The 24,858-nt window shown below is 31.9% G+C and overlaps 2 protein-coding genes across 9 annotated transcripts; both read right to left on the reverse strand.

The window, feature by feature from the left end:
• Window positions 1-385: 385 nt before the first annotated feature.
• Window positions 386-9,921, reverse strand: LOC105837390 (putative phosphoenolpyruvate synthase). 6 transcript variants are annotated; one of them, XM_036283819.1, is made up of 20 exons: window positions 9,365-9,709; window positions 9,045-9,199; window positions 8,812-8,950; window positions 8,556-8,736; window positions 8,360-8,470; window positions 8,046-8,270; window positions 6,933-7,057; window positions 5,377-5,505; window positions 5,059-5,267; window positions 4,850-4,992; window positions 4,515-4,787; window positions 4,257-4,407; window positions 2,822-3,361; window positions 2,356-2,658; window positions 2,053-2,254; window positions 1,865-1,908; window positions 1,443-1,768; window positions 1,241-1,325; window positions 867-1,167; window positions 388-785 (listed from the first exon to the last, which is right to left on the reverse strand). In XM_036283819.1, the coding sequence occupies exons 1-20, from the start codon at window positions 9,468-9,470 to the stop codon at window positions 727-729; spliced, it is 3,807 nt and encodes a 1,268-aa protein (XP_036139712.1). In that variant the 5' UTR covers window positions 9,471-9,709; the 3' UTR covers window positions 388-726. The 6 variants fall into 6 exon arrangements, with proteins under 6 accessions (XP_012537598.1, XP_028045159.1, XP_036139712.1 ...); XM_012682144.3 differs by lacking the exon at window positions 9,365-9,709 and adding an exon at window positions 9,807-9,921 and having other exon boundaries at window positions 386-785; window positions 1,865-2,254; window positions 8,812-8,919; XM_028189358.2 differs by lacking the exon at window positions 9,365-9,709 and adding an exon at window positions 9,807-9,921 and having other exon boundaries at window positions 386-785; window positions 1,865-2,254.
• Window positions 9,809-21,038, reverse strand: LOC105837394 (cleft lip and palate transmembrane protein 1-like protein). Of its 3 annotated transcripts, none has more exons than XM_036283821.1 (8): window positions 20,624-21,038; window positions 19,609-19,723; window positions 19,238-19,464; window positions 18,865-19,150; window positions 18,571-18,759; window positions 11,215-11,423; window positions 10,858-11,109; window positions 9,809-9,928 (listed from the first exon to the last, which is right to left on the reverse strand). In XM_036283821.1, exons 1-8 carry the CDS (start codon window positions 20,875-20,877, stop codon window positions 9,910-9,912), a joined length of 1,551 nt encoding a protein of 516 aa, XP_036139714.1. In that variant the 5' UTR covers window positions 20,878-21,038; the 3' UTR covers window positions 9,809-9,909. The 3 variants fall into 3 exon arrangements, with proteins under 3 accessions (XP_036139714.1, XP_012537607.1, XP_012537609.1); XM_012682153.3 differs by lacking the exon at window positions 9,809-9,928 and adding an exon at window positions 10,140-10,382 and having other exon boundaries at window positions 20,624-21,037; XM_012682155.3 differs by lacking the exon at window positions 9,809-9,928 and adding an exon at window positions 10,293-10,416.
• Between the last annotated feature and the right edge of the window lie 3,820 nt (window positions 21,039-24,858).

The following is a 24,858-nucleotide window of genomic DNA, read 5'->3' on the forward strand; positions in this document are numbered from 1 at the left end:
CGCTACATTACTGTGTACTGGTGCAATAAGGGCTGCGTTCCGATATTCACTGCCAGTACTGGAAATCTATAGTTCACGTCACATACACTATAGAATTTCAATGCTGGCAGTGAATATCGGAACGCAGCCAAGTTAAAATGAGAAAAAATATATTTGTCGTATTCTAACTTATTGCACCAGTGCAACAGTACAACAAAGAACAGGCCTATTGATTCAAATTTTTCGATTCTCGAGCATTAGTAACATTGTGTGATAGAGATATTGACAGTAATAATGATTTTGTTGTGATGTTGAAGAGTACGTGTCAATATTTCTGTTAGTATAATTTCATTCATAGTCATGAATGATGCAGAAATCGTAGAAATAATTTTAAGTTGTACAAATATTGATGTATATACTGTATTGATGTATTACTAATCAGCATTATTGACATGAAAGATACTTATTAGAGGTAATACATTGTACAATAAATGTGAAGTATTGAATTTGCGACAAACTTGAGACTTGTGTAAGAGTCATTGTAAAATACTTTTATTCGTTATATAAAATATTTTATTTTCTGTTCCTTATATTTTTGAAATAGAAATTTAATCATTTTTAAAGAATATATTTGCTATGCGTTAAGTGATATTCACATAAAACTATATTTTTTCCTTATGTTCATCGTGACGTAACATAAAACAGATGGAAATTTTGTTTTCACCTTTTTCATATATCAAGTTGAATTTAAGCTTTTTTAATCAGTTGGAGTGTGCCAATGTCTCCAGCTAATAATATAGTGTCACCTGTGAAATGGAAGAATGCATTACACAAATGCACGCACGCACGCGCGCGCAATTTATACAACGTGATGTAAGAAACTTTACCCGTTTTAAAAATTTGAGTCGCGTTTTTAGCACCAACAATGCAAGGAAGACCATACTCTCTTGCTACAACAGCGCCATGACTTATAAGACCACCCAACTCTGTTACAATTCCAACTAATAATGGAAAATATGGACTCCAACCGATATCGGTGCAATGTGTGATCAAAATGTCTCCACGCTGTATATTTTTTGCTTCGGCTAGATTAGTTATCACACACGCTCTGCCAAGCACAGAACCGCCACAAACCGAAGTACCTTCAAGTTTTACGCAACCTTTGTAGAACGAGATGTCGAGGGTTTTCTGTAATAAAATGTACACAGTATATAACCTCAGATATACGGTAGAAATATATTAAAAAACAATGGGAAACAACCTCTATTGGCATAGGCATTCCAATACTAAATTCTGGATATTCAAGTTTTGCTACTTGCTGATAAATCTTTCTTCTACGTAGCGCTCTGAAAGATTTTAGACATCATAGACATAACAAATATTATGATTAAAAGAAACAATAAAAAGCAATGTAATAAATAATATGATCATAATGAAAGAAAGCAGAGTAAATTCAGACTTACTTCCGTACAAGTAATGGATTATGATTATTCAAGAGTTGACCGATTTCTTGATGTGTCAGGAAAAATATAAGTTGTTCATCAGGGATATAACTTTCCGCAATCATCAAAGCACCAAGCCGTCTGTAAGCTAATCTCAATATGTGCACAGCTGATACAGTTATGTTCTTTGTCGTTTCTCTACGTATAACAGCTTTTCGACACAAGGGTATCAGTTTTTGTAGAATAAACTTGCTAAATGATGACATGGGTGTTTTCAAAGATGCTATAGTTTCTTGCACGCTAAGTGTTTTACTCATATAATTCTCTTCGATGGATGTTGTCAGTACCTGAGAGTAATAGAAAATATACACATTCATACACATGCACGCTCATTGCTACTGTTTCAATCTTTAATTGTCTCTGTAAATAATTTGAAATCGTACTTGAATTGTTTTGATGATAGTGTCAGGTTTAAGTATCCAAGGCTCTGTGAAAAAATCTAATTCATGAATACATCTGTGACCGTGCGTTTTAAAAAAGGTTTGTAATTTTTCCAAAGCTGGAGGGCAATTTAATTCCAACCAGTCCATAACTTTCGCGGTCTCGATTTTGTTAAACTCATCCGCTTTACCGCTTTTTCTGATGCATGCTGCTATTTTGCCAAGAGCTATCGGCACTTCAGTACTGATAACATTGCTGCATGAACCCAATAGAACAGCAATGTCCGCAAGATGATCAGACGTAAAATTATCGTTTCCGTTTGTTAAAAGTGACATTGCTATCATTTGGTATGATACACTTACAAAAGACACCAAATTATGACTTTTTCCTATCTGAAATATGATTGTTTTAATGATGGGATTAATAGAGCGTTAAACTAAGTATATTAAAGAATTGAATTTAAGTTATGATTTTTCAATGTGTAGTGACTTACTAGAAAAATTTCCCCGTATTTTTTATTTAGGGTATTGTATAACTCGTGAGGTGTATCGAATTCATTAGCATCCAGAGTATACTTGTGAAACGTATCAATTGCTTTTTTTACCATAGCATCATTCATCCATGCTGATTTGATCATATCGTATAACATATATATGCGTCGCCATTTACTTACGATACCATACTTTTTTATTGCTGCCTCATGTATTTGTGGCGTTATTACTACACGTCCGCATATGGCTAAATCTATCATCTTATTTGTCATTGTTATTTCTCTATCAACATCTTGTAAAGTTGACTAAAAGAGAGAAAGAGAGAGAGAGAGAGAGAGAGAGAGAGAGAGAGAGAGAGAGAGAGAGAGAGAGAGAGAGGAGGGGGGGGAGATCAATTTATGCATCTATTGTTTAAAAAACGACATATACGATAGAAGATGCTAACGACAGAAAAATTCAAGTACTTACATCCAAATAATTTATCGCACACCTCATACCGATCATATGAAGATAATTATTATCAAAGTTGTTAAATTTTGCACTAAGCGATAGATTCAAAACTTTGATAAGTGTAGAAATTGATAGAGGAGTAACGGGATATGGAAGCACTTCTCCCACATTGGCAAAAGTCATAAGATCAACGTCGCAAGGTACTCCCGAGTCTAACTCGTGCATTATCTCGAAATCCGTCCATATGTTAATGGTTGTGACAGGTCTTGCTTGCAGCAGATAGATCTGTTCTCCGACAATCGCCCATTCTACATCTCGAGCAGATCCAAAAAGTGATTCCAAGCGCAATCCTATTTCAGCTAATCGTAGAGCAATTCTATCGGATATCGAGATCTTATTAATTTCCTGTTCACCTAGCGTGCTTGAAGTTACACCATCGTCACTGAGCGAGATCTTTTGCCTCTTATTTCCCATCATTGAGGCACCTATGGTCAAAGTATTGTTCCACTTTCTATGAATCGTCAAAGTATCAGGCTCGACTTTCCCCGACACCACCGTCTAAAGCAAAATATTACATGTTATTTGTATTATTAAATGAAAAATTTATTAATTATTTATAATATTTGTATGACGATTTTATACGAAACATACTATTGTGTATTAATTTATAAATGGGTAAACGACACGTTAAAATACTTTTGTAAAATACTAGGATTGTTTGCTTCAAAAGTAATGCCTCATTTTTTTATTGAGAACTGTTTAAACAACATAAATAAAATTCATATTTAATACATGTTTCAGCTATACAGAGTGTCTAAAAATTTTTGACACAATGCTTGCATAGAGATACAACAAAGTAAACTGAGGAAAATCTTCTATCATTTTACTATTTCCGCAATAGTTAAGGAGTTATTAATTTTAAAAAATAGCCAATTTGTTTGGCCTCCTGCCAAATATCAGCAAGCGCGTGGCGAGATAAGACCGCCCAGCAAGACACGCACCCGCGATCACTAGACACGCATGGAATTATTGTTTACAAACGGCAATAGCGATGCCAAACTTGTAAACAACAACTTCATCTCGCGGTAGTCTTATCTCGCCGCGTGCTTACCGATATTTGACCTCAATAACTTTCAAACCTTCATTTTCATTTTCAAATTTTGTTCCACGCGAAGGTGACGAAAACGTTGTTGAAGCTGTCAAGAGATGAGGCTACGAGAACAATATAGTTTCTGATACAGAAATAGCATATATGCCCCTGTTTCGTAATATCTTACAATTAGAATGGAGAATTTGTAGAAAAATAACATATACTTTTGCAAAATATGAATTTTATTTATGTTGAATAAACAGTTCTCAATAAAAAAATGTGGCGTATTATTTTTTTAACAAACTCAGTATGTTATTTTATACCTCCCAGAATATTTTTAATATTGATATAGTGTTAACTGACCTCTCCTAAGCCGTAATTGGCTGTAATAATAATGCTGGATGGATCTCCAGTTGTAGGATGTCTAGTAAACATGACGCCAGCTGCTTCTGCATCAACCATTTTCTGAATGCAGACACCCATAGATGTTTTTATCGGTTGTCCATTTTGTCGTCTGTAATCGATTCAGAGAAACATCATATAAATAACATCAATGAAGCAAATTCAAAAAACTTATACTGACATTGTAAACAACATTGTAGAGGGGTAAATCTGTATTACCTATACTCGACGCTTTGATACGAAAACAGACTTGCCCAGCATTTAGCAACGCATCTGACAACATCATTCGCATCTTTTACGCCTAAATACGTCGAGTTTTGACCAGCAGCTGAAGTTTCCTCGCTATCTTCTCCAACCGCACTCGATCTTACAGCGTAGTATTGAACATGTGAATTTTTCTCACTTACAGAAGATTCCAATTCCTCCAAACCTTGTAATATCGTCTTCGCAATTTTTTCTTCGACAGGAGTACTTTGAATAATGGATACCGCCCTGAGAAACAAATAGCCATTTAATCCCAAGTGCGATACATATTTACGAAATGTTTGACCTACTTTTGACAGTAACTTTCGAGGTCCTCTTTTCTTTTCCAACTAATATCTATTATATCAGCGATCAAAGTTTGCAATTGTTGATAATGTTGCAATTGTCGTTCCAGAGCGAGGTTTGTCACGCAGAAGCCTCGAGGTACTATAAACTATAAATAGAAATAAATTTTGCATACAAAGAATCTCTTGACGGTCAACGTATCCCGAGTACATACGTCATCGGCCATAGATGTCAGAATTGCAAGAGAATATCCCTTTCCCCCAACGACTTTTTCATTCTGACACTGTTTATCAGCAAAATGTAAGATGTATTTATCTTTTTGCGTAAATGTGTTAGGTCGCGTTATATGTTGAATTTTCGTCATCAAAGTCTTGGCTTGCCTTGGTCCACTGTATGGATAATACGTAATCATTAACCCAACACCTGTGCATTAAAAAAGATATATAAATTCAAGACTAATATCGTGGATTTAATATCGTCTTTCGATTTGGCACATAAAATAGCGCACATAGTTTCTTGTACATTCTCATACCTGTGCTGCCATTTAATTGTACGCGTAAATTACGAGTTGTGCAAGTCCAACACCATGGTTGGCCGTTGTAACAGGTTATCGCATTGCCCATTGAATAATTTATAACGGAGCTGTATCGTTTTCCAGCTGCTAAAAAATGAAAAACAATAATATATTACAGAGCTGAAACTAGAGTATAATAAGCGAGGTACTTGCCGCATATAAAAAATTGGAAGGAGCGCAATATAAATTTTAAGTATTAATGATCTAAATGCAATTAAATTTTTTTTTTTTTGAAATTTTGAGCTTTAATTCTTAAGCTAGGCTCCACTAAACTAATGAAATCTATGTAATGACTAAACTAAGGTAACTTAAGTCTCCTGGAATTTTCTTTGAAATCTAGTGTCGTAAATGTTTCTAAAACGTTTCAAATAGTTTAAAAAATGATATTGAAAACTTTTATAGCTGGACGCACGGTTACCAACTTAATTGAAACAAAAAGTTAAAACAATACATGTAGGACTAGTTATCCTAAGTTACCCTTCTTGGGCATCTAAAGTTAAACAGCACACGCTATTAATATTTTCTAATATAAAGTCAGTCTTTACTTTAAACATTTTAAAACTAATTCATAATTAGTTTTAACTAATAAATGTTATCCGAATTTAGAGGAAGTTAAAAATATTTTAACGTTTTGATAACAGTAGTTTTATATGAAACAAGTTTTAATATAAATTGTTGTTAATGGAAAATTATTTAAAATCATTAAATCATGAAAAGTTATTAAATTTAAGAATTTAATTGAAAATATGTAAAGATATTAATTTTTATATATAATAATTTATGATTTTGCGATTATTAGAGCACGAAAAGTATTGCTTATGAAAAAAATATATCTTGTGAATTTTTACAAGAATTTATATTATCTATACTAAATGTGAAATATATACTATGACTTTATTAACTATTTCGCATTTGTAATATACAGGGTGTCCCTGACCATGTGGGTCAATGCTCATAAAAAGATAGGTGGAATAGAGATGAACATAAAAGTCTAATATTGTCTTGAATTAGATCCACCAATAATCGAGGTATTAATTTTTCAAATTATGCGAATGAGAACGCGCCGAGGGAGGAGCTCGATCCGCTCAAGCCATAACACGGAAGAAAAAATCTATCGTGAATGTACGATAAGCTTTCTCATTAATTTACTGTTCATAATTACGATAGAAATTAATTAGATTATTTGCAGATTACATACGTTAATATCTCGATTATTGGTGGATCCTAACCTAAAACAATATTTTATATTCATCTCAATCCCTTTTACCTTTTTACGATAACCCACATGTTTTAGGACACCTTGTATATGTAATATATTAAATACCATTACAGATTTTTAATATTATATTTCTTGTTACATTTTATATTCTCTAAAAATATTTTTTGTTATTAAGGGATGCATTTTTTTTTTGGATATCAAAATGTTTTAATTTTGATGTATCAATGGCGCACTATTATGTCTCAACAGCATGACTCGTTTGTACCGATAAGATAAATACATCCAGAATAAAAACCTGTAAATGCAATCTTGTAGTTCATGAGGACTGTATCTTCTTTTTCAAAATCGCTTAATTTCAAATTGGTCCAATCAATTCTGCTTATTGTCCCTCCGGCTTCCTGGAGATGTCCAAATTGCATGCTACAATGAATTTCGTGTCACGAACGTGATTAATGTACTTATTATTTGAAAAATTATATTAAAAAATATATTTATTATTATTTGTATAAAGCTCTCTATGTAATGTAATCGTGATATTTCAAAAAGACGCAATAGCGTAAAATAAGTGATAAAAATATTTTACATTTAAAGTTTTTGTGGCTATTGACGTTGGTTCTAATAAAATGTTGCGCCGACGTTTCGCAAACATTGTAGTTTACATCATCAGGGCTAGGAGCCCATAATAGCCCTGATATTGAGCTCTCTGGATTGTGATCGTTTTTAAATTTCCCTTATTCTGGTGATGGAAAAAAGAGAGGAAGGAGGATGGTTTTTCCAATGTATTAATTGATCAATTAAAAAACCGGGAGAACAGTATGCCAAATTGGATTTATCTGATAATCTTTATCACAGTTAAGGTTATCGGGATGTTTCAACATTTCTAGACTTTCACGATGTTTCCTGATAAATAACCTTGAAAAAAGGCTAACATTGTAGCTATGTTGTATTGGATACGAAGTGTCCAGTCTCCATTCAATGTTCAACTAAGGTTGATTGAGGAAAGTGGTACACCACTGATGATTGGTTTGTATACTGATCTTTCTCCCATTTTCTCCTATGTACACCGCAAAAGCAAAAAATTTTGTATACACCTGGTGATTCTAAGCGTGGTCTTAATTAAGTGACCCTTCCCCTTTCCCTCTCTTTCTCCTACTACCAGAATAAGGGATATTGAAAGACGATCACAATCCAAGAGAGTTCAATGTTCCTAGCCCTGATTATACAAACTGCAACGTTTACAAAACGTTGGCGCAATGCTGTATCAGGACGCGGCATGTATCCGAAAGCCCTTTCTATTGAAAGAAATAATAAACAGTTAAATTTCTTTATATAGAAAATTTTATCTAAATGTAACGATGATATTTTGTCATGTTGATGCGTTACTGAGATATGTATTTATGTGTCTTACTGTGAGAAGCTGTGTTTGGTATTGCTCACGCCAAGATAATACATCGCTCCATGTTGTGTCACACCGAAAAATGTGATTATTCGATGAAATTGATAAGATTCATGTTTACCCCAACGTCGTTGGCAGAGTCCGCGTAAATAAAACTTACTTATATTTGAATCTTTGAACGTTATGTTCATTATAATGGATCCCCATAAATCAAACCCGGTATAATCTATTAATTTACTGTAATATCAACAAAAAAAAAACAACAACAAAAGTTTAGATCTTAAAGTACACTGAAATGAAAGAACTACAATAATGTTAAGCTTTACATTTTGTGCATCCAATCGGGACTCTTCCATGGTTCATGTGCTAAAGCATCTGCATGCAAATAAATGCTCCAGTCACTTGGCCACTCTAACGATCGAGATTTGCCAGTAAATCTGAAAAAACAGGATGTTTGTTTGAATCGAAAATCTATTTAATTACTTTTTAAAACATTTTACAGCTTTATTTGCCTTTACTAACATAAAATTTAGACGAATATGTTCCATATTATCGTTATTGGGCATATCTCCTTGATATTGGTTTCGGAGGAAACCATTGTACGTAATTCTCCAACGTTGCCTTGGTTCTAATGTTTCAATCTTTAAACCTAATGCTGACCATTTTTGGCCTGTATTTTCTATCGTCATTGTATCGGGATAATCTACCTCATTTAAAAAATACGTTTACATTAGAGTATTATATTTTCGCTTGTGTGTATTTGTCAAATGAATTTTACCAGGTAACACGTAGACTCGGCCGTCCGATAAGGTGACTTGGAACATCAATTCTGTTGTGTGATATCCTTTATGATTTATTTTAACAAATAACCAATTACCTTTTTGATCTGCACCATAGAAGAATATATTATCGCAACTCTGTGTCATACAATATGAGTTTAAAAATTTGTTTCTGTATAACTTTAAATTATAACTAATCTATTGGGAAATATTACACGAATATACTACTTACGTTTTCGTCCATAATAATTTTTGGATTGTCCGAGCATGGTTTTAATATCTTCTTTATATTGGACATCACATCGCTGTCTTTGAGTTTGCTTTTCTTTGTCTTCCTTTTTGAGATGCGCCAAAGAGCCCACCATCGCTTTAAGATAAACTGTATATCTGCAAAACATATCCAAATTAATTTTAATGCAAATGCATCATTTTATTTAACTGATTATTATTATTACATTATCGCAAAACTAATAGAGCAAGTTTGATAGTTTTCATATATTATTCTAATAAACAAAGTTATGTAACTTATTTACATAGCCTGGAATATCTTACCTAAACCTAGATAATGTGAAAGCTGTTTTTTCGTAAACCAAAGATAAATCCATACAGAAAGAATAAGCGGAATCATTATTTGCATGACGCACAAAATATACGCCATTATTTATCTTGTAATGTGGAACAAGTATTATGGCTTGCAATATAAATTTCCGTTTACGCTGTAAAGAACATAAAAATTGTGTGTGTCCGCGCACGCGTTGCAATATACGCGTAAGCCCAATTTCATACCCACACATATATTCACATAAATATATCTACATATGCAAATGCTACCATCTAGTAGAGCAAAGACTTTTCAGAAAAGACCGTTTCTCTATCTTATTATATCGGTGACTATCGAAACACTGACGTGTTATCGCGTTAGATTCAATTCAAGGTCCATCGTTATCGCAACACAGTTAAAGTATTTTTTTATACATATCAAATATAATCATACCTAGAAACAGCTTGATGATATAACACCTACTGAATGAAACGTCCAAACCAATGTGCCGTTATCCAACTTTTGCCTGTCGTGTTCAATGTTATATAATTTCCTTTTACAAATCCTTTGTCATACTGGTCATTGAACGCATCACGCCGAGAACGTTATAGATAATATTATCACATTGATTTTAGTTGATTACAAGATCAGATTTAAAAAAAAACTAAAAATTTTGAGATAGCTCGATAGATAGATAGAGAGAGAGCGAGAGAGAGAGAGAGAGAGAGAGAGAGAGAGAGAGAGAGAGAGAGAGAGAGAGAGAGAGAGAGATGGAAAAATTTACACTTTTGTAACAATTGAATATATTAGTTAAATTTGCACATTAGTTATATAAATACTGTTTATTAGCATATTATAATGCTTTAACATAATGTTATGAAAGTTTGAAGTTCTAAGTAACGAAGATAAGCGATAACAGTATGTAATAGGAATCATTAATTTGTTTTTTTATTTGTATCGTTGCCGAAATCAACAGCTTCTTCTGTAATTGTATTGGTATCCATACGTGATTTATCCACTGGATATAACCTGTAGGCAGTGTTGAGAAATTTTTTTTTGCGTTCTGAAATATTGATCGATACATATATGACGGACGAAAAATCCAAAACGCGATGTGCCATTCGCACCGAATACCACTGAACAGCAGGTAGCGATAAACAGTGATAAATTTTCAAATAAAACGGGTTCAGGTTCAGGTTCAGGTTCAGGTTCAGGTTCAGGTTCAGGTTTAGGTCCTTCCAAGAATTAATAACGTAGCACAATTTTTGTTTCGGGTTTCAATGTAGGAGGTTTCAATGTAAAGGAGGTCTGGTAAAAGTATTGAAAACGCGAAAAACAGAAAAATACATGTCTGAATTTGACTAGTGCCTTCAGGTAAAATTTCGTTAGAAGAAAGAAATCGTTTGATAGTTTGGTAAATCGAATCTCCATCGTTTTAATACAAGTTGCAAAATTCCGTAGGATTCGGCATTAAATTTCAAATCACATTTATAAATTCTCTTACCATCTTTGATACAGATATATTAGAAAAACGGCGTCGTCTCTAAAACATGCTATTCTGTGAGCAGTCGGCATCGTAATTATGAAAGCGAACACATCATCGATGAACGTATTAAATGCTTTGTACATGAACGCTCTCCACGGTAGGTGCGCCACGGATTTCAATTTATAATTGACAAACAATTGCGGCAGCATAAAGAGAAATCCAAATGCATAAACTCCATTTACTAAGGAATTTATACTCCAAGAATACCAACTGTAATTTAAACCAATTTAATTAGTAACCTAATTTATCAAATAAAATAAGATACAAGATTATTCGTACATATATTTTTTGTCTCATGAATAAGTGATCATTTACCTTTTATGAGGCTGATAAAGCAACGAGTAGGTTGCACCAATGATGACTAATGGATATAACAAATAACTAAGATAACGCATACTCTCGGCATCGAACTCTCTAGTTTTCATTTCTGCTGTATCAATATCATTGGTTTTTAATCGTATTCTTGGCAAAATGTTACCACTGTTGATTAATTCCACTCTCGATATTTTTTTAAATTTCCATAGCTATTAAACAAAACAGGTGTGTGTGCATGTGTGCGTGTGCGTGTGTGTGTGCGCGCGTGTGTGTGTGTGTGTGTGTGTGTGTGGTGTGTGTGTGTGTACATATTAATTCGTTAATGACTGAGCTTAAACTATAATCTGCAGCTTCTTGTAATTGTGCACGACAGAACATAGTAAACAAACATGTTTAAATATAGAAAAAAAATTAATTTTTCTTATTTGTTTAAACAATAATTGTTTAAACAAATTATTAGCAATTTAATTTAACCCTCGGAGAACACACCTATTTTTTCGATCACGAAGAACACTGTGGCTCAATCTGACTCTACACACACTTTGATCGTCCACCATTTTAAATTGACGAGTGCGATTAACTTGAAAAAATTTCCAGATGTACTTCGAACATTGTTAAATCAATTGATATAAATAAAAAGTGCTGTTGGAATTATTTACATATTTTAAAAAATTCACAAAGAAATTAAAAAAAAAATGTAATTTTTGACAAAAATTGTATTTTTTTATTTTTTTAATATTTCTGGCTAAAAATTTACGTGTGTATTCTTGAAATGTAGTAGAATCAAGAAAAAAATTGTACTTTAGTGTACCTTAAAAAAAAAGGTATTTATTTTGTTATGAAAAGGTAATAAAAGTAGTTTTTAAGGTAAAAAGAATCAAACATTTTTGTGAAAAAATTTTAGAAAAATTTATTTCTTATTACATATATGTGAATACTTTATTATTTAAATGACTTGTGGTAAAAGTTAACTTATTTATTGTCGGCGACGGCTTCACTATAATCTGAATACGACATGTTAGTGTTTGACTGTACTGACACATTATTCACCTCAGAAGAACTGTTGCCATTGAAATATTCTTGCTCGACATGTACTAAGGCATTCTGAATATGTGGCCGCAAACTATATGCCATCGTGCTCACTATTGAAAAACCGACGCTTAGTACACAACAGAGTCAGAATGACCCTGCACCGACTTCGAATAATGCCTAATACCTATTAGGTGTTGCGCTGTGCAAAAGGTGCATCTTAACATATAGTTAGTACCCCAAACTAGAAGGCCTCAGGCCCGCCAATTTTCAAAATGCTTTCAAGATATTTACAATCAAATTCGAGGTAAGGGTCAAATTGACTCTATGTGTTCTCCGAGGGTTAAAAAAACTATCAACGGGAATCGATTCTGTTAGTAAAATTACTAAAAAAATACTTTTTTTTTGCTAAATCATATGTAACTTTGTTATAAAATTCTTATAAACAATTAATTGGACAGTTTTTCAAACTAAGGTATTAAAAGTGCAGTTTTAAATACTCTCTTTCTTGAAATCATTTTTCACACAGTGATCAAATGCATTATACTTTGTCATAACCTTGTGAATAAAACTTTCATTTTCTATTTGTTAAAATGATTGTGTAATTTGTTGAAAATTTATTTTTTCAGACAAATCCACGTCTTCGCGAGCAAGTTCATAGTTATGGACAAGTTTATTTAGTTGTATCTATAATAATAAATTACATTATTTTTTAATAATTCAGACTAAGATAGTCTCACTAATTATTACGATATCATAATGAATTTACAAAACATTTGCAAAAGAATCATTATTCCTTCAATAATTTCCAATGTATGTACAATTGATTGCTGTACTTACAAGGGAACCTCGCGAATTCGAAAAATCAGATTTTAATGAAACTTGGCATAAATGTAGAGGAGGTAAATACATGAATTTAGAAATTTTTCTAAAGCTGCCCAAAAACGGTTTATGAGGGTAAAACCACCCTTAAAAGATTGAGACATTTTTCGTTTTCTCGATATATCTCGTAAACTAAACAAAATATTAAAAAATGTTTTATATTATAAAAGTTTTACAGTAAAAGTATTTCTATCTAACTACCGTAATTAAATTATAAAAAAATTTTTTTTTAATTAAAAAAAAAAAATTTTTTTTTCAAAATTGTATTAATGTAGTTAGATAGAGATATTGGGCCTGTTCTTTTTCGCTACACTGCTGCACTGGTGCCATAAGTTAGAGTGAGAAAAAATATATTTATCTTACTCTAATCTGTTGCACCAGTGCAGCAGTGCAGCGAAAAAGAACAAACCAATTGTTACCATAAAACTTTTTTTTAAAAAAGTTTTTTTTAAATTTAATTACGGTAGTTAGATAGAAATACTTTTACTGTAAAACTTTTGTATAAAACATTTTTTAATATTTTGTTTAATTTACGAGATATATCGAGAAAACGAAAAATGTCTCAATCTTTTAAGGGTGGTTTCACCCTTTTAAACCGTTTTTGGGCAGCTACGAAAAATTTCTAAATTCATGTATTTACCTCTACATTTATGCCAAGTTTCATTAAAATCTGAATTTTCGAGTTCGCGAGGTTCCTTTATTAGCTCATTGGAAAGAATTGATTTTTAATAATGTATTTAAACGGTAATTGCTCAAACAAATAGAAAAAAATGTCACTCTTATTTACATGAGTTATAGTAAAACATAATGCATTTGATTTCTGTATCAAAAATGAGCATTTTCAAAAAAGAGGATAAGATAAATATATAACTAAAACACTTTTAATACTTCCAGATCAAAAAACTTTCCAGTTAATTGTTTATAAAAATTTTACTACAATGTGATTTAGCAAAAGTAATAACCATTTCTTCTAATAATTTTCCTCGTAGAATCAATTTCCGTTGTTAAAAATTTAATGGTTAAAAATCTGATTTGTTTAAATATTTAATAAAAATAAAAATTAATCTTGTTCTATATTTGAATTCGAAACATGTTTCGATGCCATGTGTTGCTATAGTTATGAAAAGTCTACATAGATTGTAGTTTATATTCAGGTATGGGTAAAATTGAATACGACTAAACACGTTTTTTCGATTTCTTTCAATCAAAAAGATTTATCGCGTCCAACGCAATTTTTCCTCAAAGTTTAAAACAAATCTAAAAAAAATCCCAAAAGGTCTGTCAACGTTGTAGAGAGATTTTATTATGTTAATAAACATTGTTCACTAAAGATTTTATTTCTAACTTTAAACTTTGATCCGAACGAATTCTGTCATCCAGAATTAATTAATTCGGGAAGTGATAATTTGTTAGGGATACCTTCTAGTGTAAAATAAAAAAAAAAATCGATTTTTTAAATTACATATTTTGATTGTACATTTCAAGAATACACTGTCAAAATTTCAGAAAGAAATTCAAAGAATTGACGATTCTACAGTCAAAAACCGAGCGGCGCTCGAAATGCAGGTAAAGAGGCAAAGGTAATTTATTAAGAGACTAAGGGACGAAACGATAATTTATTAAAGCGTTTCTTAGGAAGGAACACTCAAAACGACAATAAGATTTACTTTATATGCTGATTAACAGTAAATACTTTAGTTATAATTTTATTTAAAAAATACTTTAAACGCGTTTTTCTCGAAACGTTTTTTTTTGGCCGATTAACAGGATTTCAGGAAAACTAATCGATCGATTTAAAAAATTCTTTAACCCGTTTCTGTTAAGACCCAAAATTTGTCTTCTTTTCATCCCACAAGTACTTCAAGAAAAAAATCGATGGACCTAAATGAAACTTCATATCTTATAGTTTTCAGGTATGCTCTTTTCGAATCCAGTCTCAGTTTATCGCTATCTCTTACTGTTTTTCCAATATGACGGAAAGAATTACAAAAAATCGGGAAAAAATCAAATTTTTCTTTGTTCAATATTATTTTTTTATATAAATCCACCGTCGGATTATCTCAGCCTCCTGGATTTGATGCCATAGATTGTAGTAGTAAATGATGATTCTATTAAATTCAATATTGCAGATCCAATATGGCGTCCTTATGGCGACAATTTTTATTTTTTTATGGCTTTTGCTATTATCTTTGCACGTATCTGCACATATTTCATAAATTTGCACGTGTATGTAGATCCCATTTCAACAAATGTAGCGAGAAATGTCAGCTTAGTATAAAAAATCAAAAATAGCGGCATTTGCCATGTTTTCTTTGGAAATTTTGGTGTTCTTTTCCTATTTTTTATTTTTTCAACATCATAAAGTAGTATTGAGACACTAATATTATTATCAAACAATATTTAAGATAGATTATAATTTCCATGTTTAACATAACCTGTAAATGGTATAATTGTTATAACTATATGATAATGGTACTAGCAGTCTCTCGGCTTATCTTTTTATTAAAAAATTGTTTGTATCTTAAAAACAAAAAATATCAAAATACGAAACGACAAATATTATAGAAATTGATTCCTTTATGAAAGAAAATTTCATTAAAAAGTTCTTTTTCAAATCTAATTGATGCCGAATTAGCGTCTGTCAGCCGTAAATATCCCAGATACCACAGAATATTTATCATAAATATTCATAAATATTTTACAAATTTATTTAAAAAAAAAAATTTTTAAAGATTATATAATTATTTTTCATAAACCATTTAGAAATAATACAAAAATTATTATCAACAATATATAGAATATATATTTTTTAAATGTACTGAAAAATATTTATGGTATATGAACTCGAAATATTTTTTATATTCTTTGATAATAATAGTATTTATTTTAAACATTTTCATAAACATTTATCATAATTGTTTTTATACCTGTTAAACTCGGACATAAAAATATGTACAAAATGTTTATCATAAATATTTTTCCTTATAAATATTTCATAAATATTTTATAAATATTTTGTGTTATCTGGGATAATTCTACGTTGCCCGACTTTCACCAGCATGAAGGTCGACGATGTCAGAGTCTCTCTGTCTTTTTTACCTTTATATTTTTTGTATTTTTATTTTAATTAAAATTTATTATTATTTTTTATATTTTGATTTTTTCATTTTTTTGTTATGTACCTTAGAAAAACAGCTTATGTAATAGTGCTCTTGATAATCAAGACAGAACCTAATAGTCCCCAAAAGACATCATTCGTAGAAACATGCACTTCTTTTTTTGTTTCATATTTGTGCATATTTTTTGTTTTATATTGAACCCGTATTTTTGGTACATAATTATTCATTTTTAATAATTAATATTTTATGCTAAATGCTTATTATATCTGAATAATATATCTTATTATATTCTTATATTTCTCGTAATAATACATCTTATTATATTCTTATATTTTTCGTTTTTAAGATTCATAGTTTTTAAATAAAAAGATAAGCCGAAAGATTGCTAGTTATCACAAAATAATATAGTTATAACAAAATAACAATAAACGATTATACCATTTACAGGTTATGTTAAACATGGAAATTATAGTTGAACGGTACTTGAAATCAGCGGCAACTTCAAATTAAGATTACAATTTATCGTTGGCTTTTTCCCAGGTGTATCGGATTCCAAAACATGGAAATTATAATATTCTAATATCTTAGCTATTATCTGATGAGAGATGTTAGTGTTTCAATTGAAGAAAACTTTAAATGCACTATTTCATACACTGAAAGGTGTAAAAAATAGGAAAAAAACACAAAAATTTTCACAGAAAACGTAGCAATACCGCCATTTTGGATTTTTTGTACTGAGCTAATTTTTCTCACTACATTTGATAAAATTACATCTACATATACATGTAAATCTATGAAATATGCATAGATGTGCAAAGATAATAACGTATCTATAAAACTATAAATAAACAAAAAACGTAAAAAAATAGAAATTATTGTCATAAGGACGCAATCTTGGATCCGCCATATTGAATTTACTAGAATCATCGTTTACTACAACCTATTATGTCACTAGGTCCAGATGGCTAAGATAATCCGACAATGATTTGTATTGTACAAAAAAAATAATATTGAACAAAAAACAATGTTTTTTTTTAGATTTTTAGAAATTTTTTCCGTCATATTGAAAAAATAGTCAGAAATAGCGATAAACTGAAGCTGGATTAAAAAAAAGCATATCTGAAAACTATAGGGTATAAAATTTCACTAAGACCTATCGGGTATAAAGTTTCACTAATTGTAAGACCTATAGGGTATAAAGTTTCACTAAGACCTTTTTTTCTCGATGAACTTGTGGGATGAAAAGAAGACAAATTTTAGGTCGTTCTGGGCCAAAACGGATTAAAAAAAATTCCAAGAAAGATCTTATTTTTAATGCGGTTACACTAGAAGGTATCCTTAAAATCTTTTAAGGAAACATTTTGACTAATAAAAAACACTTTTTATAAGTAATTAGTACAATTATTGGTAAAATGCTAAATAGGGGAAATTCCACCGATGACGACCTTGATATACAGTGGTGGCAGAAAAAATACACTTGCTCTTGTCATTAGCTTTTTAATTGTAAAAAAATTTCTATATATATAAATAGACTTTTAATACATGCCTTGTCGAGGTAAAAAGTATTTTATTCAAACGTTAACGCATGTGTTTATAAATTAAAAAAACAATGACAAGAGTGTACCTATTTTTTTGCCACCACTGTATATTATCAAGGTCGCCCTCCTAAATAACCCTCAAAAGATTTTAGCTCATTGTCTATTAAAAAGATATCAATAGAAAAAGAGATTGAAAAACGTATCATCTCTCTCCAGAAATCTCTCATGGAAAGTCGGAAATCTATAGAACAGAACAAATAACCCTCGTCGTGCAGGTGTGATGAGTTTTCGATTTTCCGTGAAGCGATATCCATCCCATCTTACGTAGAAAATCTTTATTTTCTAAACTGTATTATTGTTTAAAATATCAAAAAAGATGATTAACTTTGATTGTAAATAACTTTTTATCGCGAGTAACGAATAAAACTTATTGAGGGTCACTTAAGAGAATGACTTTAATAGTACATATCAAGATAAAGATCGTCGGTAGGGATCTCTACTAATCGGCATTTTTATCCAATTGTTACTTATAGAAGAAAAATCACATATGGGACACAAGTTCATGCCTTTACATGCTCAGCACTATATTGTCTTTTGTATTGGCTCTAGAACTTTGAGAGTCCCTCTATATCTTTTTTTTAATAGACAAGTTTGCCAATTTTATAAATAGATCTTACTTTGTATCGAACCTATGTATTCCGACGGAAGATTAAACTTTAATTATATTACATCAATCATGCTATATCAACTATATCATCGATATGAATGAATGTATCATATATACGCACCTCGATAACAGTGCTGATACCTGTCGGGACGAGAATAAGTAAGGAAGAACCTTGATCGCAAAGGTAAAGGAAAATAATAGTTTGACTGAACGAACGCCATATCATAGTCCATTTGCTGAGACCTATAAGATTACTTTTTTTCCGCCAAAAGCTTACATCATTTTTAATAGCAAGGAAGTCAAACACCAACTGTAACATGGAAGATTAAAGCAATCCTTTATTTTTTCTTTCTTTTCTATTTCTTATAATTTTCCTATTTTAAGTACATAAAATATCTGTACTTATTATACTTACGTGTACAGCTGAGATGAAGAACGTACCACCTAGTAAGTAGACATTTGTATCAGCAAAGATGCCTTTTACCTCATCAACATCTTTATCGGAGAAGCCGAGATTCTTCAAATTTTCCATAGTTGCTTGCACGTGCAACATCAATCTTAATTTTCCTAGAGACACAGGAGAATATTCTATCGTGACATTTATTGTATAATTTTGTGGGGTAATCTTCTTAAGATCTCGATGTCGTGTTTGTAAGAAATCACAGTTTATAATTGGCAAGAATGCCCGTTTACCAATTATTCTGCAACAAATGTGCAAGATGACAAATTTTTTAATCCATTACTTAATGCATACATAGATTGGTCGAACTAATAGAAACTTAATATACTTGATATGATTTATGAGCTCGGCAGGCATGCCATATATAGGAAGTGTAACATTGTCTGTCATTATTGTAAAAGTTACGTGACTTTTTACATGTGAAACTGGATGTATGACAATCTCGCTATCAATTTTCTTTGCCTTATGGTTTTTGTTGCCTAACAACTTGAATGCTTCCACTTCAGGTACTATGTATTGTGTCATTTTAATAGCAATATATGAAGTAGATATATCCTATAAAAGTACAAGAAGAATTAAAGTAATATAAAGTAGATGTAATATAAAGTAGAAGAATTAAAGTAATATAAAGTAATATAAAGGGATATTGGACATACAATAAAAATATATATATATACATAATATTATGTATCACATTACTTTTTGCAAATCAACAAATGTCCTGTCCTGTTTTACAGAAGAAGGTATTAATAATATATGTAAAAACAATGTTCCATTTTGCCGTGTCTTGTGTGGTACAGTCAGTATTACTGGACTACAAAAAAGAAAGTACATTCATTAGATTTGCAAGTCAGGAGTCTTGCACAAATTTTTATATAAGTGTTAAATTAGATTTAAAGTAGAATTTACATAGATGGATTTTCTCTTCGGTGCGGCGTCCCGCTCCAGAGAAGGCAAGTAGGTGAAATATACCCAGATAGCCAAACCTGCCGAGAGCATAAATTGAAAATTTATGATACGTATTATGTTGGCAAAATTGGATAGCAATTAAACATGATTTGCCGTTTCAGCTAACATTAACAGCAATACAGTAAAAATGAAGCAAACATTGTATCATATATTTTTAAAAATGCAGCAAAAATATAACAAAATTTAATTACATAAAAAACAAAATTTAGGCATTGTGTTGGTACAATATATCACAAGAAAAATCAAAATTAAGATATGTCATGATGTCATATTAAGGGTGCGTTCGGGAAGACGCTATTAGCGCTATCAGCATCAGTCTATCCTTGTTCTACTTTTAATGAGTAATGAAGATAGACTGATGCTGATAGCGCTAATAGCGTCTTCCCGAACGCACGCTAAGTCAGTAAGATGTAGCTAGAAATTTGACATATCTATTGTGGTTGATATTTGCTATGTATTTGCTATTACGACATTGCCACAGATAATGCTCAATTTTTGCTGCATTTCTGTCAACATTCTATGTTACTAAGCTATGCTGTTAGAAACTAAGTTTAATAGAGAAGGCAGCAGATTGAAATCTGCTGCAAAATCATGTTCGAATTTGTTGGTATATTTCTGGCAAGCTGCTAGTATTTTGCTATCTGAGTATACATAAAAATCCAAAAAGGATGGACAAAGTTTGTTGAGCAGAGTTGAAGTAACCAAAAGGAGATCGCAGTAAATGAGTAAACGCCGAGACGCTCACATGGTTTGCATTTGATCGTAATTAAAGCTTTGCGCCGAGTAGACGAGATCGGTGTCTCTGTTGGTAGGATTTCTTCTAACAGAGCTGTACATGTATAAATCCAACCGCGGCCGTTCAGTCAGATATGACTGGAGGCATGGCTGTCCATCCTCGCAAACCGGTGACACGAACAGCAACGATAGAATGTATATCGAGTACACGATATACGCCAGAAATATTTCACAGAGAACAACGCTTAATGAAGGCCACTGCATCTCGATGTATCACAAGAAAGCATCAGAGAGCATCAGAGAGCATCAGAGAGCATCAGAGAACTTCTTCTCGTTAAAGCTCCCGTCCCTGTTTATCTAGAGGGACGATTCGGCCTGTGTTTGGTTATGAGATAGTTTCCTGCGCTGTTGATGGAGATGCGTGCGAGATCTTGCAGAGCCGCGTGGTGAGCCGGTAAGGAATGAATTGGTCTGTTCTTTCTAGCTGCACTGTTGCACCGGTGCAATAAGTTAAAGTAAGATAAGTATATTTTTTCTCATTCTAAAGGTGCAATTTCATGCGAGCGAACAAAGCTGGCTTTTATCCTTTCTCCATCGATTTTCGTTAAAATGGCCGTTTTAGCGCATCTCAGCGAAGGCACGCTCGACACAGTCGAACTTTACAGCGAAGCAACTATACCTGCTACTGTACGTTTGTAATATTTAAAGTACGCGATGTACTGACTATAATACTGATTATAATCCATTTTTATACGCAGTTAATTACAGGCAGAGTTGCAAAATAATTTAATTATTGATTAATAATTGAATAATTAAATTAAAAATTTTTAATTAAATTTAGTTTAATTAAAAATTAAATTTCAATTCTTGATTAAATAAAATTTAATTGAGAATTAAATTTCAATTCTTAATTAAATTTTGTTATAATTAAAAATTAGATTTTTTTTAAATTGAGAAATAAAATTTAATTTTCAATTACAACAAAATTTAATTGAGAATTGAAATTTAAATCTCAATTGCAACAAGATTTAATTGAGCATTAAATCTTAATTTTTAATTAAATAAAATTTGATTGAGAATAAAATTTTAATTCTTAATTAATTTGTATTTAATTTTGAATTAAAACTTAATTATGAATTGGAATAAAATTTAATTAAAAATTTTTAATTTTTATTTAAAATAAATTTAATTGATTTCTTAACCGAAATAAATTTAACTGATCATCGAAATGTAATTCTTAATTAAATAAAACTCAGTCAATAATTAAATTCTAATTCTCAATAAAATTATATCTCTCAGGGAATGAAATTTTAATTTTCAATGTAATTAAATTAAATTAAGAATTAGATTATAATTCCTTTTTCCGTGTAGCCAATGACAGTGTCGAAATGGGACACGACAGGCAGCGTTGCAAATAATAAATATTTTATTTTTTATATTTCATTAATTACATTGAAATTGAAAAATTAAAAGTCAATTAATTTAATTTTAAATTAAATCTTATTTAATTTAAAATTAAAATGTAATTTACAATTACAACAAAATTTAATTGAGAATTGAATTTTTAATTACAGCAAAATTTAATTGAGCATTAAATTTAATTTTTAATTAAATAAAATTTAATTGAAAACTAAATTTTAATTCTTAATTAAATTTTACTTAATTAAGAATTAAATTTAATTTTTAATTAAACTTTATTTAATTGGTAATTAAAATTTAATTTTTAATTACAACAAAATTTAATTAAAAATTGAAATTTAATTTTCAATTAAATTTTGTTGTAATTGTAAATTACATTTTAATTTTTAATTTAATAAGATTTAATTTAAAATTGACTTTTAATTCTTCAATTTCAATGTAATTAATTGAAATATTTAATTAATTATTTGCAACTCTGATTACAGGTTTGGAACAAGAACAAGTTCTTGTTGATTGCAATGCTTATTGTATACAAATTCACAGTAAATAAACAAAAAGCCAGCGAAGACATACTCCATAAAAAGATAGGAGTGGGGATAAAAAGCCAGCTTTTCTTCGCTCCATGAAAAGGAAGGAGGCGAATAGCGATAGCTAAGCGACGCTGCTTTTTATTGGATGGGGAGGGGGTAAAAGCCAGCTTTGCTTCGCTCGCATGAAATTGTACCTTTATACATTGCCATATACGGTGCTATAGTGACGATGCGAACGCCACATAGTAGCGGATAAGCGAGATGGAATTTCGTCCCTCATTTTCGGCACCCGCACTACCCGCAAAGATACCACCAAGGTTGACGATAATGACGACGACGACGACGTATCTTAAATGAAATTTTGGCTTTTCGGACTTTGCGTCACGATATCTCCATTCATAGGACATGTAGAGGAAAAATAAAAATAGTTTTCTAATATAAATCGACCCCAAGCTTTCGATTGAGCCTAGTTAGAACTCGATCGGTTTAGCTGTTTCTGAGATCCGATAATCTCGGGTGCTCGCAAGTCGCGTACTCGCGTAAAAGAGCACGGTCGGGCTCGCGCTGCGCTTTCACTTGGCGCGAGCCACTACCGTGTCTCTTGATATATACCATGGCATTGAATCAGTGTCCGAATGATGAAATCGCTAAAAAGATGCTACGTGAATACGATACTATGTACATTAAAATTCCTGCTGGTATTGGAAGGTGTATCAAATTGTTGATAAATAATATGGTTAAAGTGTTCTTAAAAAATCCTAAAGTAACAAATATGCTGCACACGTACAATGATTTTTTTAATGCATGCAATCGTTATGCTTATAAAAACAAAATGAGAATAATGATCATTTTGAGCGTATGATGAAAACTTATGTTTTCATTCTGCATGAAAAAGAATGCAAGAAAATGCACTATGAAGTGCAAGATTCGGTGCAACACTGCAAATCATGTAGACGTGTCACGTGCAAGTGCTCCGTTGAAGAATGTAACGTGATTTAAAAAGTGTGAAAAGACGCTAAAACATGGAACAATTCGATTTAGAGGAACGCGAGCTCTTGGAGCAAGCGAACAGAGTCGCTACTTTGGGCGAGTGTTTTACGTGGTTGCAGCGATGTGATGAGTGTATACAACGGCTCGAGAAACATAGCCGCGTCAAGCGTCCTCGGCTCGCCGTCAGGTATAAACAATCGTTGGTGGCGAGAATCGCGCGACTCGAGGGTGAAAAGACAAGATTACAAAGACGTCGGCGGTGATTACGCGGAAAGACTCGTGTGGCGCGAGATAGATACCGCGTTTGAGAATCGCGTTCTGACCGGTGCGGTTATCAATACTAACTATATCGAGCCGCGACAATTTCTCGAAGACGCCGGGAGTATAGTGCTCGAGCGTGTGCGGGGCGCTCTACAAAGACACAACTGTGTAAAAGTAAACACCGCGTTCAACGGTGTATTTGTGACTGGTGAAAAAAGCGCTAATAAAAGTATCACCACAAAAAATTGTGAACTCTTTCAAACGTTGGATTTAGACCAATGGTACGAGCGGTGTGTCATCGAGCCCACGTTAACGTCACTTGAAGAGTTTCAAGAACGCGATAGCGGGTGGGCGCTTTCACGAATTCTCAATTTAACTGTAAACGTGAACAAATATAATCCTCTACACGCGGGATGTTACGTAACATTGCCACGAGAAATAATGTTGAAAAAAGCAGTTGTGAACATTAAATCGAAGGACAATGCGTGCTTTGCATGGTCGCCGCTCTATATCCTACAAAGAAACATAGTGATAGAATGTCATTGTACCCTCATTATACGACAGTCTTAAAGTTCGACGACATCAAGTTTCCCGTTATATTAAAAGACATTGGGAAATTTGAAAGACTCAACGATGTGTCGGTCAACGTGTACGGGATCGAAGAGGATAAAATTTTTCCACTACGGCTCACGGATAACAAGAGGGAGAAGCATGTCAATCTTTTGTACGTGCAAGATCCGGGGGATAACAACGTGGGTCACTTCACATGGATCAAAAATCTGTCCCGCCTGGTGGGATCGCAATTGAGCAAATATGTATGCAAGAAATACATTTGCGATCGGTAAGTAATAATTCTTAATGAATGTGTTTATAAATTGTTTCAAATAACAGTAAAAAAATATTTTTTTTCCTTTGTTATTTGCAGATGCCTACATTACTTCAGTTCCGATGAAAAGTTACAATCGCACAATGTGGACTGCCAAAAGTTGAATGACTGTGCTGTCAAACTATCAGATGAAAAAGATAAGTGGCTGAGCTTCCGTAA

Source organism: Monomorium pharaonis, chromosome 3 (assembly GCF_013373865.1).
Source record: "Monomorium pharaonis isolate MP-MQ-018 chromosome 3, ASM1337386v2, whole genome shotgun sequence".
Classification (NCBI taxonomy): Eukaryota; Metazoa; Arthropoda; class Insecta; order Hymenoptera; family Formicidae; genus Monomorium; species Monomorium pharaonis.